The sequence below is a fragment of the Oncorhynchus gorbuscha genome, linkage group LG15, assembly GCF_021184085.1.
Source record: "Oncorhynchus gorbuscha isolate QuinsamMale2020 ecotype Even-year linkage group LG15, OgorEven_v1.0, whole genome shotgun sequence".
NCBI lineage: Eukaryota > Metazoa > Chordata > Actinopteri > Salmoniformes > Salmonidae > Oncorhynchus > Oncorhynchus gorbuscha.
Window position 1 is genome coordinate 71165746 of NC_060187.1, and position 16189 is coordinate 71181934.

General features: G+C 42.7%; 2 protein-coding genes across 3 annotated transcripts in view; one reads left to right on the plus strand and one right to left on the minus strand.

The window, feature by feature from the left end:
• Positions 1–2062: 2062 nt before the first annotated feature.
• On the plus strand, positions 2063–8482 carry LOC123997939 (nucleotide-binding oligomerization domain-containing protein 1-like). Of its 2 annotated transcripts, XM_046302672.1 has the most exons (12): positions 2063–2315; positions 2449–2676; positions 3080–3254; positions 3448–5269; positions 5446–5529; positions 5647–5730; positions 5818–5901; positions 5978–6061; positions 6837–6920; positions 7036–7119; positions 7270–7353; positions 7540–8481. In XM_046302672.1, exons 2-12 carry the CDS (start codon positions 2470–2472, stop codon positions 7610–7612), a joined length of 2865 nt encoding a protein of 954 aa, XP_046158628.1. In that variant the 5' UTR covers positions 2063–2315; positions 2449–2469; the 3' UTR covers positions 7613–8481. The 2 variants fall into 2 exon arrangements, with proteins under 2 accessions (XP_046158628.1, XP_046158629.1); XM_046302673.1 differs by lacking the exon at positions 5647–5730 and having other exon boundaries at positions 7540–8482.
• A 5200-nt stretch (positions 8483–13682) lies between these two features.
• Positions 13683–16189, minus strand: part of LOC123997940 (E3 ubiquitin-protein ligase znrf2-like) — a 115955-nt gene continuing 113448 nt past the window's right edge. The window contains exons 4-5 of the mRNA XM_046302675.1: positions 14352–14434; positions 13683–14102 (exon numbers count right to left, since the gene is read on the minus strand). Of these exons, the coding sequence (XP_046158631.1) occupies positions 14377–14434 (58 nt within the window). The 3' untranslated portion in view covers positions 13683–14102; positions 14352–14376. The remainder of the gene's footprint in view (positions 14103–14351; positions 14435–16189) is intronic.

Consider the following 16189-nt stretch of genomic DNA (forward strand, 5'->3'; position numbering starts at 1 on the left):
TAATGAAGCTGCCAGTTGAGGACTTGTGAGGCGTCTGTTTCTGAAACTAGACACTCTAATGTACTTGTCCTCATGCTCAGTTGTGCACCGGGGCCTCCCACTCATCTTTCTATTCTAGTTAAGGCCAGTTTGCGCTGTTCTGTGAAGGGAGTAGTACACAGAGTTGCACGAGATCTTCAGTTTCTTGGCAATTTCTTGCCTTTATTTCTCAGAACAAGAATAGTCTGACGAGTTTCAGAAGAAAGTACTTTGTTTCTGGCCATTTTGAGCCTGCAATCGAACCCACAAATGCTGATGCTCCAACTAGTCTAAAGAAGGCCAGTTTTCAGCTGTGCTAACATAATTGAAAAATTATTTTCTAATGATCAATTAGCCTTTTAAAATGATAAACTTGGTGATCCAAAGCTTTTTACTATCATTCTTTATGTCATTTATTTTTGTTTCAAAGTGTAGTTTCTTCTTCTTTTTATTCAGTTTAGTCTCATGATTTCTCAATTTGCAATACGTTTGCCAATCTGTTGTGCAGCCAGACTTATTTGTCATTCCATTTCTCTTATCCCTCTCAACCATACAAGTTTTCAATTCCTCATCAATCCACGGGGATTTAACTGTTTTTACAGTCATTTTCTTAATAGGTGCATGCTTATTTGTAACTGGAATAAGCAATTTCATGAATGTGTCAAGTGCAGTGTCTGTCATTACACACCACGGACCAACAAATATTCTTTACATCAACAACATAGGAATCAATACAAAACGTATTGTATGACCTCTTATACACTATATTAGGCCCAGCCTTTGGAACTTTGGTTTTCCTAGATATGGCTAATATATGTTATACTATTGTGATCACTACATCAGATGGATCTGGATACTGCTTTCAAGCAAATGACTGCAGCATTCGTAAACATGTGATCAATACATGTTGAAGATTTGATTATTGTGTTGCTTGTAACTACCCTGGTAGGTTGACTGAGAGTCTGAACCAGGTTACAGTTTGAAGCTTTTTCTTGAGTTGGCAGCATGATGAAAGTCAGTCAATATTTAAATCACCCAGAAAATATACCTCTCTGTTGATATCACATACATTATCCAGCATTTCACACATGTTATCCAGATACTGACTGTTAGCACTTGGTGGTATATAGCAGCTTCCCCCCAGAATGGGCTTTAGGTGAGGCAGATGACCCTGTTTTCAAATAACTTAAAACAGTATATAACATGAGATCCTCTCTAATATTTACAGGAATGTGGTTCTGAATATAAACAGCAACACCTCCACCATTGGCATTTGTCTCTTTTCTGTAATGTTATAACCTTGTATTGGTACCACTGTATCAAGGTATTGTCTAAATCAGTTTCAGAGATAGTCAGAATATAAATGTCATCTGTTACTAGCAAATTATTGATTTCGTGAACTCTGTGTCATTATGGTAGGGATTAATTGAGCTGCGTTTGGGTCATTGATCTCAACGCAGCCTTATAATGCCTTATAATGCTGTGAAAGGATCCAGGAACCCAAATGATTTGATCCTCCTTATAAAAATCCTCATTATAAAACCTCTGGGACCTCAGTGGAGAAGACAATCATTTGTAGGCTATGGGCTACTCATGTTAAATTGGCAACAGTAATTCAACACAATGGATCGGATGCTTGAGTAAAAAGAGGATTACACACAAAACACATTTAGTCTCCGGCATACATTTGCTACGATGGGTTTGTGTCACATCACACAGGTAGCTAAATCGTATTTTTTCTTTGGTTGCGAGTGAGTAAGTTTACATGCACAGTAATAATTTCACATTAAACTGACTATGGCACTATTATGCAATAGTCATGTAAACACCTTACTGGTTATTTTAATCGGTTAAAATCGAAGTAAGCAAACGCTGATTAAAACACCTGGTATTCTAAGCAATCTTTCTAATTATTAGGACATGTTTGGAAAAGCTTGATTTACCGTGGAGCAATTACAAGTTGCGAAAACCCTATATTAAAAATAATCAGATAACAGCATGCCAAAAGCGCAGTCGGAGGCGAAATTACGCGCATCCAAGGCTGTTTTTTGTTTCACTTCCTCAAACAACCAGTACTGTGTTCAGTGTTTTTTTTCTCTCCCGACATTGTTTGAGACAAGCCTAGATTCCCATTCTAACAGTCCTGGAGAAACGTTTTGTTATTATCCTGTCATGCGCTATTTAATGTTTTAATAACCAAGACTGGAGTTTGTTTTTGGGAGAGCTGTGGTTCCCGAGTTTTTCCGCCGCGGACTAGGACAGCGCGGCGAAGAACAATGTTATCAGAGGTTCTGACGGTATGTATAGCCAGCCCATGTACGTATACCGTACGCGACAGCCTACTATATATTACTATAATGTATTTTATCCGTACTGTTGGATCCTTTTCTCCTAACTGGTTATCTGACTCGAATTCCTTACATTTTCCAGTAAATACAGGCAGCTGAAGCCATGTATATTATGGACTCCAGTGCCGAGGAAGCCCGTGCCGGACTAACAGGCCATGTGTCCACTGTCCAAATGCTCACCTTGCACCGTGAGCTACTGGTTTCCCAGGTGAAGAGCACGCAGTGCATTATGGATAACCTCCTACAAAGTGGTTTTCTGTGTATCGAGGATGCAGAAATCATCCAGCGCGCAGCCACCAAGACAGACCAGGTAATTTACCATAGGAGGGTTTCAGAGAGGAGACATGTCCATTTGGACCACACACATTAAATGACAAAGTGCCCATCACAAAGACATGCTCTTGCATTCACTAATAGCCTACTAGGCCCAAACTAAAATGGACTAATTGATTTTAAGAGGAGAAAATATAAAGACAAGACTTGATTTTGCAATACAATGACATTTGGTATGTTGCCAGTATCTTTCTTATCTGTGAAAAATCCTGTTTGGCCACATAAATCAAAATGTGAGAAGTAATATTAATCACTGGTAAGTAAATATGATTGCCATTGTGCAGGTGTGTAAAATAGGGAAACTGTTAGCTGCCAAATTATTTTTAAATATTGAATCACTGTAAAGTAAATATGATTTACTTATGATTGACATTGCGCAGGTGCGTAAAATCCTGGAATTGGTCCAAAGGAAAGGGGAGCAGGCATGTGAATACTTCCTATATATTCTCTACAAAGTTTATGATGCATACATAGACCTCCAACCATGGCTTAAAGAGATCAACTACCAGCCACCAGACTTCATACGGGACATACCAGTGAAGAACACGGACCCTAGTAAGTACGTCAGTAAACTGTATGGTGCAGCACTTCATATGTGTTATTGGAATTTTGCTTAACAATAAAAAATACAGTGCATTGACAATGTAAGCTATTAGAGAATCATGAGGGCAACTACCATATATTTTGGCTGAATATCAGTGGTTGAGAATCAGATTGCAGTGTATTCTCGATACCCCCCTCTTCTCAGTTAGTAGGTACTGTGAGAAGCTGAGGCACGAGCTGGGCCGAGACACACGCTTCATTGCCTCCTACGCCCAGCGAGAGGAAACCCTGTTGGAGGAGCTCTATACAGACACCCTGATGGAGCTCCTGAATGACCGCAATGAGAGCCTGGGCCACCTGGAGGGTCTGGAGCAGCTCCTGGGAGAGCAAGGTGTCTTTAACTCACAGGCAGAGACGGTGCTCGTCACAGGAGACGCTGGGGTGGGCAAGTCCATCCTCCTCCAGAAGCTCCAGAGGCTGTGGTCCAAGAGGGAACTGGAACAGACAGACGCCATGTTCTTCTTCAAGTTTCGCTGTAGGATGTTCAGTACTTTCAAGGAGACAGACGAGATCTCACTGAGGGACCTGCTTTTCAAATACAACTGCTACCCCGACCAGGATGCGGATAATGAGGTGTTCAGCTACATCCTCCGCTTCCCTGAAAAGGTTCTCTTTACGTTTGACGGCTATGATGAGATCCAGGCTGATCTGGACCTGGTGAATGTGCCTGAGGTGGTTTCTCCAGAGGAGAAGATTCACCCCCTTCAGGTGCTCATTAATCTGCTCTGTGGGAAGCTGCTCAATGGTTCCCGGAAGGTCCTGACGGCTCGGACAGGCACCGACGTCCAGAGCAGGGTGATCCGGAAGAGGGTGGCGCTGCGTGGGTTCTCTCCGGCCCACCTTCAAACCTACACCAACCTACACTTCAAAGAGCAGGAGCACCGGGACCTGGTCTCAGTCCAGCTGGATGCCAGCCCCCACCTCTGTGGCCTCTGCTCCATCCCCCTCTTCTGCTGGATCGTCTTCAAGAGCTTTAAACACCTGCGTTCAGTCTACGACGACTTTGAGTTGCCAGAGGCTTGCGTGACCCTCACTAACATATTCCTCCTGTTGTCTGAAGTCTTCTTCAGCCGGGGGGCCACTCCCCCACCTGTCCTCCTGAAGAGAAACACCAGGTGCCCCGCTGATACCTTCAGGGCAGGACTGAGGCCACTGACTGCCTTCTCCAAGCTGGCTCTGCTGGGCATGGAGAGAGGAGGCTTTGTGTTCGACAAGGAGGAGGTGGCCTCCTGTGGCCTGACTGACGACGACCTTAAGGTGGGTTTCCTCCGACCGGTCAGCTGCTACGATGCATGTGAAAACCCTTCCACCTTTGAGTTCCTTCACCTCACCCTGCAGTCCTTCTTGGCTGCATTCTCCCTGGTTCTGGATGAACAGACCAGCGTAGGAAACATCCTCAAGTTCTTCACCGAGTGCAGCAGGAGGGGCAATACTTCTTGTTTATCGTGTATCGTCCACTGCATCGGTGGCTCCTCCAAACCCAGGGGAAAGGACCTGTTCAAGACCAACGAGCATCTCCAATACGCCAACCTCTTCCTGTGTGGACTGCTGTCTAAGGCCAACGCCAACTTGCTGGAGCACATGGTTCCTGCAGCACTACTGAAGAGAAAGCGGGCGGTCCTCAAGTCCTACCTGTCCACCAGCGTGAGGTCCCACCTCCGCGGTTTGCCACTCTACAGCACAGAGCAGGAGGGCAGCAAGGTGCATGTCCTGCCCAACTTCCTGTGGATGCTGCGCTGCATCTTCGAGACAGGAAGTAAAGAGGTGGCACAGCTGACTGCGAAGGGCATCACAGCTGACTACATCAAGCTGGGCTACTGTAATGTGTTCTCTGGCGACTGCAGTGCCCTCAACTTTGTGCTGCAGCACCGGCGGAAGAGGCTAGGGGTGGACATGGACAACAACAACATCAGTGACTATGGGGTCAAGCAGCTCAGGCCTTCATTCAGTAAGATGACCGTGGTGAGGTGAGGACTTCGAATACATACAGATCGAAACAGTTTGTATTTTATGCAACTGTTTACATGAAAGGTAAACTTGTTTACCAATAACATTGGCAAAAAATGTCTTACTGCTATAAAAAATACTAGTATAACTAACTATAAAGTATAACTTTTCAGCTGAATTTGTTTTTCCATTTCAGATTGTGTGTCAATCAGATCTCAGACAGCAGCGTTGAGGTACTGGCTGAGGAGCTTATCAAACACAGAGTGGTGGAGGTTCTGGGGTGAGTCAGTGTCTATCGGGGTCAAATTGCCTGTCGAACTGTAGTACTGTATTGTGCTGTATGACGAACTTCATATGACGTGACTGTGACTGTATTTCTGTTGTCTTGATTTGACAGACTTTACAATAATCACATTACGGACATCGGAGCCAAGCTAATCGCTCATATCATTGAGGAATGTCCTAAGTTAAGAGTCGTCAAGTATGTAAATTAATATGTCCAATCAATTATACAATGACTTGTATATAAATTAAAATGTTTATTTTTGGCACTTTGAATTGTTCAAAGGCTTGGCAGCAACAAGTTCACCAGTATGGGTGGCAAGTATCTTGCCAGCGCCATTCAGAAGAGCACATCTATCTTTGACGTGGGGTAAGTGCACTATTACAATTATTTTATTTAACATTTTGGATCAGAGTGCATGGGATGGATTGTTCCTGTTTTTCAGAATGTGGGGGAACAGCATTGGTGATGAAGGAGCAAGAGCATTCGCAGAGGCCCTGAGGAATCACCCAAGTCTTACCAACCTCAGGTGAGATGGATGGCAAGAAATGTCATCGTTATCACTTCTCTGAATAAGTACAATTGAAGTCAGAAGTTTACATAAACCTCAGCCAAATACATTTAAAGTTTTTCACAATTCCTGACAGTTAATCTGAGTAAAAAGTCTCTGTTTTAGGTCCGTTGGGACAAATACTTGATTTTAAGAATGTGAAATGTCAGAATAATAGAAGAGTGATTTATTTTCATCACATTCCCAGTGGGTCAGAAGTTTACACTCAATTAGTATTTGGTAGCATTGCCTTAAACAGTTTAAACTTGGCATAAAATGTTTCAGGTAGCCTTCCACAAGCTTCCCACAATAAGTTGGGTAAATTTTGGCCCATTCCTCCTGACAGAGCTGGTGTAACTGAGTCAGGTTTGTAGGTCTCCTTGCTCGCACACGTTTTTCCAGTTCTGCCCACAAATTATCTATGGGATTGAGGTCAGGACTTTGTGATGGCCACTCCAGTACCTTGACTTTGTTGTCCTTAAGCCATTTTGCCACAACTTTGGAAGTATGCTTGGGGTCATTGTCCATTTGGAAGACCCATTTGCGATCAAGCTTTAACTTCCTGACTGATGTCTTGAGATGTTGCTTCAATATATACACATAATTTTCCTGCCTCATGATGCCGACTATATTGTGAAGTGCACCAGTCCTTACAGTATCACTCTGCCTCATAGTAATATCATTACCTAAAGTAATACAGTATACTTATGTGTTACTAATAGTAATTATATTTCTATGCTCTTCTCTCCCTTAGCCTCTCAGCCAATGGCATCACTTCAGAAGGTGGGAGGAGCTTGGCCGAAGCACTGAAAGGCAACACAATGCTCAGAATCTTCTGGTAGGACAATCTTATTCATACATCAAATTTCTGTGACAGTATGTGCCTCTGTATATTTAATGTGTATTTGTGCTTTGGAGTTAACACAGTTTAAATGTGTGTTGTGGTGTTCTAGGTTGGTGCAAAACGAGTTGTCAGATGATGTAGCACCAGACATGGCAGAGCTGATCAGATCCAACACGGGTCTATCTCACCTCTGGTAAGGCAGGCCCCAGTCTCAACACACTCCCAACAACCAATAATACAGTTTAGCTTCAGAATTAACCAGAAAGTGAACAAAAGTTTTTTTCTGAATGTTAAATAAAGTTAGCTGGTTAACCTAGTAATCCCTTTGTGCCACTCTGCGCAGGTTAATCAATAATCAGCTGACAGTGGGTGGAATCAGACAGCTGTCAGAGGCTCTCTCCCACAACACATCACTCAAAGAGATCAGGTGAGTGTACGCAATGTCGCTCACTTATGAGCATTTTTTTGTATCACGTTAATAATAGTATTTGATATATTCCTTAGATACATTTTTATTTCAAAACATATTTCACCATTTGCACTGTGGCTGTGGTTCTTTTGATTGCATTGCTGGTTCCTGATTGTCATGTGCTCTGTCATCACTCACCCGCAGTTTGAAAGGAAACTGTCTTTCTGAAGAGGAAGAGAAGCTGTTTGAGGCGGAGGGAAGGCTACGCTTCCACTGAGGAGACAGAACTGAGCTGGAGAGTGTGTAGATTGGTCACGCCTGTTACCGAAACGTAGAAGCTCTTTGTGTGTTTTCTTGCATACTACATTTTGTAAATATTTGAACATCCTGCATTAGCTAGGTTATTCTGGCGTATGGGCAAAAGTCTTGACCCATAAAAATACTTCCTACAGTCATATTTGTCCATAATGAATATCTTTCTATTTAGGGATTTGAAACCAGAGGTGGCGTTCTCAGAGAGGAAGTCTTCAATTTAACCTTTTTACTAGCTCGACTTTAGTTTGAAACAAATCAACTTATAAAGGGCAAACTGTCCTTTGTTTAAGCACTTTCAGTTACCCATGGAACATCTTGTCATTATGCAAAGCAAATCCATTGTTTTAATCCAGCTTCCACCCCCAAGCCATAAGACTGCTGAAACAATGAATCAAATGGTCACCGGAATATTACATTGACCCCCCCCCCCCTTCTTGAACTGCACTGTTGGTTAAGGGCTTGTAAAGTAAGAATTTCATGGTAAGGTCTACACTTGTTGTATTCGGCGCATGTGACAAATAAAGTTTGATTTGATTTGAAACTGCTTTTGTTGACCAAAGGAAATACTTTACTGATGCTGAATTGCAGTATCGGATGTCTCCTGCACCACAACAACAGAGCACTGTGTAAATAAAACTGAATTTGATGTGGTGCCTGCAATTAACTGGAGGTTAGGCCACTGCTCTCAAACCTCCCTTATCTTCAACCCTCACCCCTCTGATTTCTCTGCCTCATTCCCTTATTCTTGTATACTGGCCAGCAAAAAATATATATACAGTACCAGTCAAAGGTTTGGACACACCTACTCATTCAAGGGTTTTTCTTTATTTTAAAAATATTTTTCTACATTGCATATTAATAGTGAAGACATCAAAATTATGAAATAACCGATATGGAATCATGTAGTAACCAAAAAAAGTGTTAAACAAATCAAAATATATTTTATATTTGAGATTCTTCAAATAGCCACCCTTTTCCTTCAATAACAGTTTTGCACACTCTTGGCATTCTCTCAACCAGTTTCATGAGGTAGTCACCTAGAATGCATTTCAATTAACAGGTGTGCCTTCAGTTAATTTGTGGAATTTATTTCCTTCTTAATGCGTTTGAGACAATCAGTTGTGTTGTGACAAGGGGGGGGGGGGGGAGGATGCAGAAGATGGCCCTATTTGGTAAAAGACCAAGTCCACATTACGTCAAGAACAGCTCAAATAAGCAAAGAGAAATGATAGTCCATCATTACTTTAAGACATGAATGTCAGTCAATACAGAAAATGTAATTAACTTTACAGTTCAATCAAGTACAGTCGCAAAAACCATCAAGCAATATGATGAAACTGGCTCTCATGAGGACCGCCACAGGAAATGAAGACCCAGAGTTACCTCTGCTGAGGATACGTTCATTAGAGTTATCAGCCTCAGAAATTGCAGCCCAAATAAATGCTTCACAGAGTTCAAGTAACAGACTGTCAGGATTTGGCCAGGGTTGTTCCGGTTTTTGGTCACTAGATGCCCCCATTGTGCTTTTTGACCTTTTGTTTTCCCTTGATCCCCATTATTATTTGCACCTGTGCCTCGTTTCCCCTGATTGTATTTAAACCCTTAGTTTTCCTCAGTTCTTTGCTCTGTGTTTGTATGTTAGCACCCAGCCCTAGTATTCTGTGAACTCTTGTTGATCCCGGTGGACTCTCTTGTGGAAGTCTGTTTTTTGTTCTTGTTTATTTATTTTTGAGTATCTTTTGAGGCTTTTTATGCAATACCTACCACCTTGTGCATTTTCCTTTTTGTCTTGGAGGATTACCTTTGTTCTTGTGGAATTCCTTTTGAGGTTGTGGAGTTACATGTTTTCCTGAAGGACTTCACATTTTACTTCATTAAATACACCGTCTCAAGTACTGCTGTGTCTGCCTCATCTTCTGGGTTCTGCCGACTATTCGTGGCTCAGTTGGTTAAGTGACTGTTTCTCACTCCGGAGACCCGGGTTCGCAACCGGGTCCTGACACAGACACATCACAACATCAACTGTTCAGAGGAGACTGTGTGAATCAGGCCTTCATGGTTGAATTGCTGCCAAGAATTCAAGGCCCATTTAACCGGCATGGCTACCACAGCATTCTGCAGTGATACACCATCCCATCTGGTTTTGGCTTAGTGGGACTATCATTTGTTTTTCAACAGAACAATGACCCAACAGGCTGTGTAAGGGCTATTTTACCAAGAAGAAGAGGGATGGAGTGCTGCATCAGATGACTTGGCCTCCACAATCACCCGACCTCACCCAAATTGAGGTGGTTTGGGATGAGTCCGACCGTGGCGTGAAGGAAAAGCAGCCAACACATGCTCAGCATATGTGGGAACTCCTTCAAAACGGTTGGAAAAGTATTCAGGTGAAGCTGGTTGAGAGAATGCCAAGAGTGGGAAAAGCTGTCATCAAAGCAAATGGTGGCTATTTGAAGTATATTGAAATATATTTTGATTTGTTTAACACTTTTTTGGTAACTACATGATTCCATATGTGTTATTTTATAGTTTGTCTTCACTATTATTATACAATGTAGAACATAGTAAAATAAAGAAAAAGCCTTGAATGAGTCGGTGTTCTAAAAGTTTTGCCCGGTAGTGTAACTTTTTCAATGACTGTTGAGAAAGCTTCTGCCATAATGCATTGAAAGTGAAACACTACCAAGACACACTGTAATTCACACTAGTACAACTAAAAGAATGTACTCCAAAAGTTTTGCTCTTTTAATTTCATATTCTGTACACATTTTTACATAAATGGAATGTTATAACATACTGTATGTCTAAATAATTTCTAAAATAACATTTCTAGGTATGTACTGTCGGCCTGTCTCTGAAGTACCTTGGGAGGTATAACCCAAATAAAAAGAGTTTCCTTCACCTCTCAACTATTACATGAATGCCCTACTACACCACCTTCATTCAAGCAAGCTCATCCCCAACTAATAATCATCTACCGTATGTTCGCTGTCATGGTATATTATAGTATCATGAACAGAACATCAAGTATAGCTACCTGATGACATATGTGTGTTCTCTTAACACATCTGGCATTTATATATGTTGACTGTTTTAAACACGGCTTCTTCACAAGTCCATCCATACGGCGCTTTTCAACACGGTAGATTTGGATAGACATCGATCCGATTGGATTGATATGGGCTCAAATTGGCAACTGTAGCACAGGCAGCAAAACCAAAACATTTACACAAAATGACCATATAACCCCCCTCCTTTACCACTGGCCTGACATCCAAATGGAGTTCTCTACAGTGAAACATAGCGAAATCAGTTTAGGTGCTAGGCTGCCTCCCCACTCGTCCCCCAAAGAAACCCAAACATCCAAAAGACGAACAAAACTGAAATGGGGGTAAAATGTGATTTTAAACTGATTCTAGCTATAGTAAATCATAAAAGGCTGTTCTGCTAGGCTAGCTAGGGAGGATCATCGTGCTACACACATACCCATGACAATAAGGGCATATTGTACACATACAGTAGTATGCTTCACAATCGTGAGCCATTCGACAACATTTAAAAATCACATTGCTTACAGTACAGTAGCCATGGGACAAACCATGCGGTGAGACCAGACATTCTAGTTTCAGACCAGACATTCTAGTTTCTCCTTCACTGATGTGCAATGAGGAGAAACTCCCATCTGGATTTAGATCAAACTTTATTAGCTATAGCACATGATGACAAATGGGGAAACAGTTCATTTGGGTGGGGGATTTTTATTGTCCAATTCCAAAGAGCTTTATGCCTCGCTGTACTGTATAAAGTGTGAGCAGCACGTCTTAGAGGCATGACGATGGCCCTTTTGGAGAAACCAGTTAATATGGTGTAACTGACCCAGTAGCCATGGTAACACTATCTTTAGTATATCCATACTATAATACCCAGATCCCCTATAAATGCTCTTTGTTAATTTGTCTGACTGGTCGTTACTAGTTTGAATTGGGCAACCAATATAAATACTATTGATCTTATTCCTAGATCTGTCATAATAATATACTATAATCTAAAATCTCTAAACTGTGGAGATTGAAAAACCTCCACAATGATTGTGAAAAGCATAGCCATTTAAAAGCCTTTTGTCTAATTCATTGAATTTGTCAATCAGTTTCTTACTCTGCCCTTATTCGCAGCCCAATGGTGAAGATGGAGGTCTAGTATACTGGTATACTAATTAGCAGCGCATCCTGGGAAAGCTCTCAAAACATTAAAGAGATCAACATCAAGGCCTTGTTTAAATATTACAACCCAGGGTTGCTGGAAGCTGAAATGTATTAGATAGGAAATGTGTAAAACACACTGAGAAAGTGGATCCAACATTCTAATTATAACTTTTTTGAATATATCAGTCTTCCCCTTATTCTGATTGGCTTTGGCATGGAGCTCCACCAATCGCCTACTTCCTGCCCCGCCCTCTCACCTCTACTGTGATAGGCTGATTGGTAGATGATTATGATTGGGTAAAAAGTGTGCAATCTCAGGAAGCTATTTGAAACAGCACTGAAATGGACAAACATGAATAGAAGACATAGTTATTCATGTCATTCTCTTTGCATTAAGGCCCGACTTAGTTTCACTACAACTCACACATACATACACAGATATGCAATTACACCATTATGTCAAATCTGCACACTTAAAATAATTTGCATAATAATAACTGATAAGTCTCATGATGATAAATAACGATTAAAAGTCAAAGTGAGTGAGTGAGAGAAGAGGATGGGTGTGTGAACCCTGTAGAAGGCTAGAGTATATACACACATAATGTCACCGGGCCCCTGGGGGAGGGGGATATCTGTTCTGGGGTCAGCACATTGTAGCCTGGATCCCAACTGAATTGATCCTCTTCACAATTGCCAAACTGAAGATGCACAGTAAACCAATTGTGAAACATAGTAATTCAGTTCGGATCCAGGCTAAGCACAGAGGGCCTCATGTCCCAGACAGACAGCTATTGCTGCTACAAAAACTAAGATGAACGTTCTCACTTCAGAGAAGTGCCTGCTGGGAGTTGTAGTTGCTACTAGCTGAGCCACGCACTTCTGGTAGCACAGTCCAGTTCACGTCTTGTTGCTACCACAGAGGCATTGAGGGGTTGTGAGTTAGATAGCTAGTCAGGGGAAAGGAGAGAGTGAGAAAGAGAGAGAGGGACAACATATAGCAGGGCACTTTCAGTGTGGCTAGCAGCCAGGGCCAGCTCCAGTCATGTCCCAGTGGAGTAAAGGGTAGAGATAATCAGAGTTTCACATTCAGCTGAGTCTGGCTCTCTGCTGGGTCTCTCTCTGTCTGTCGTCATCCAGTCAACACACAGGGGGAAGGGCTAGGGAGGGAGGATATAGTATAGACTCATACCTGACCTCCCACCCTCCGTCCCCAACCCACCAATCGCACTGTTCTGTTCTGTTGTCTTGACTCTGCCCTGGTAGGCCATTAGGATCTGAAGGTGAAGGCACTGGTAGACACAGTTGGTGAGGAGGGGGAAAGAGGGGAATGAGAACTGACTTCCCCTTGCCCCTTCTCCCCTCAGCTTGCTCCCTGAAATGTCCAGGTGTACAATCACTCAGACCAAACAGATGGGAGGAGACCTGGATCTACTGTCCAATAACACAGGAAGAGGGAATTCCAAGTCACAGCAGCCCTGGAGCTCAGCCAACCACAGCAGCTCAATCACTGGGGCATGGCCAATAGGATGGAATGCAAAACGTCTGTGCGTGGCATATACAGCCGTTTCATTGATGCGGCAGAGAGTGAGAGGGCATGTTGAGAGCAACAGTTTTTCCTGATTGGATAGTTGTGCAACAGAGGTGTTTTGTCTTCCCCTCAACATCAGGTTGGCAGATAAGCATGTCTGTCTGTCTGTCTGCCTGTCTGCCTGCCTGCCTGCCTGCCTGCCTGCCTGCCTGCCTGCCTGCCTGTCTGTCTGTCTGTCTGTCTGTCTGTCTGTCTGTCTGTCTGTCTGTCTGTCTGTCTGTCTGTCTGTCTGTCTGTCTGTCTGTCTGTCTGTCTGTCTGTCTTTGAGGACAAAGCAGAGGTTGGTTGTGTTTGTGAGTGTGTATTTGTGAGTTTGTGTGTCTGTGTCTGTCTGGTCTGGTCTCGGAGCCGATTGTGTTGTGTGTGGAGATAAATAGATAGATCAGCATTAAATGTAGTTTCCCTGAAGATGGCTTTTAATGAGTTTTGGCACACTGCGGTTCTTGACTGGTTTGAGTTGAGGTGTGTTGAGGGCTGAGGTACTTGAGGTGATGGGGATGGAGGGGTAGGGTCAGGGTGAGGTGTCAGTTCTGTACTGGCCACAGAGTCACAGTGTGTCTGTCCAGTAGTCTCATTGGCAACGTGGAAGGGGAGGGGATTCACATTAAGGAATTTTGTTATTGGAGCAGATCACTCTTCTTATTGAGGGAGTAAGAAACCTGCAGAGATGAAAAACATCAGAGATCTGAATATACTGAGGGCTAACATGTGATTCTGAAACAAAACAATACAAAGAAAGAACTCGACTGAACTAAAAGCTATAACACTGTACCATATTAGTCCTGTTTTGTGTCAATACAATAGAACATTTGTTTGGGAAACTCTACGGTGGAAATGTTTCCCACAGAATATTAAAGTGACTTTATAACGCATTAATATCAACAACACTCCGTGAATGTGGAATTTACCTGTGGAGAAAAGTAGCGAGGCCCTTTAGTCTGAGGGATGTTCTGGACACGATCTGTTCACCTCAAACCACTCATCAATACAGCTGACAGAGAGAGAACAGGAGACACAGTCAGGAAGAACATAGCACATACTACATACAGTGCATTTGGAAAGTATTCAGACCCCTTGACTTTTTCCGCATTTTGTTACGTTACAGCCTCATTCTAAAATGGATGAAATAAATGTTTTCTTCATCAATCTACAGACAAAGCGGAAACAGGTTTTTATATATTTTTTTAAATTTATAAAAAATAAAAACATAAATACCTTATTTACATAAGTATTCCGACCCTTCGCTATGAGACTCAAAATTGAGCTCAGGTGCGTCCTGTTTCTATTGACCATCCTTGAGATGTTTCTACTATTTGATTGGAGTCCACCTGTGGTAAATTCAATTGATTCGACATGATTTGGAAAAGCACACACCTGTCTATACAAGGTCCTACAGTTGACAGTGCATGTCAGAGCAAAAACCAAGCCATGAGGTCGAAAGAATTGACCGTAGAGCCCCGAGACAGGATTGTGTCGAGGCACAGATCTGGGGAAGGGTACCAAAAAAGGTCTGCAGCATCAAAGGTCTCCAAGAACACAATGGCCTCCATCATTCTTAAATGGAAGAAGTTTGGAACCACCAAGACTCTTCCTATAGCTGGCCGTCCTGCCAAACTGAGCAATTTGGGGAGAAGGGCCTTGTTCAGGGAGGTGACCAAGAACCCGATGGTCACTCTGACAGAGCTCCAGAGTGGAGATGGGAGAAACTTCCAGAAGGACAACCATCTCTGCAGCACCACCAATCAGGACTTTATGGTAGAGTGGCCAGACGGAAGCCACTCCTCAGTAAAAGGCACATGAAAGCCCACTTGGAGTTTGCCATAAGGCATCTAAAGGACTCTCAGACCATGGAAAAACAAGATTCTCTGGTCTGATGAAACCTAGTTTGAACTCTTTGGCCTGAATGCCAAGCATCACGTCTGGAGGAAACCTTGCACCACTCCTATGCGGAAGCATGGTGGTGGCTGCGTCATGCTGTGGGAATGTTTTTCAGCGACAGGGCCTGGGAGACTAGTCAGGATCGAGAGAAAGATGAGAGAAGCAAAGAACAGAGAGACCCTTTAATGATAACCTGCTCCGGAGCGCTCAGGACCTCAGACTAGGGCAAAGGTTCACCTTCCAAGAGGACAATGACCCTAAGCACACAGCCAAGACAACGCAGGAGTGACTTCGGGACAAGTCTCTGAATGTCCTTGAGTTTCTCAGCCCGGACTTGAACCCAATCGAACATCTCTGGAGAGACCTGAAAATAGCTGTGCAGTGACGCTCCCCATCCAACCTGACAGAGCTTGAGAGGATCTGCAGAGAAGAATGGGAGAAACTCCCCAAATACAGGTGTGCCGAGTTTGTAGCGTCATACCCAAGAAGACTCGAGGACGTAATCACTGCCAAAGGTGCTTCAACAAAGTACTGAGTAAACGTTCTGCTAAATGACTTAAATGTAAATGTAAATGTAGGTTCTGAATACTTATGTAAATGTGATATTTCAGTTTTATCATTTTAATAAATTTCCACAAAAAAAATCTAAAAACCTGTTTATGCTTTGTCATTAACGGGTATTGCTGGTAGATTGATGAGGGAAAAAACTATTTAATCCATTTTAGAATAAGGCTGTAAAGTAAAAAAGCCAAGGGTCTGAATACTTTCCGAATGCTCTGTATATAGAACAAAAGAAGGAATGGGGGAGGGAGACAGAGAGAGAGAGCAGGAATGATGATGCATTCACATACCGGTTGAGGAAAACAGG

What these genes read in the sequence shown, in the direction of transcription:
- LOC123997939 (XM_046302672.1), top strand. Translation starts at nt 2,470, where the DNA reads ATGTATATTATGGACTCCAGTGCCGAGGAAGCCCGTGCCGGACTAACA. An exon ending in AGTAAGATGACCGTGGTGAG is followed by an intron (nt 5,270 to 5,445) that starts GTGAGGACTTCG and finishes TTTCCATTTCAG; the next exon opens with ATTGTGTGTCAATCAGATCT. An exon ending in ACATCACTCAAAGAGATCAG is followed by an intron (nt 7,354 to 7,539) that starts GTGAGTGTACGC and finishes ACTCACCCGCAG; the next exon opens with TTTGAAAGGAAACTGTCTTT.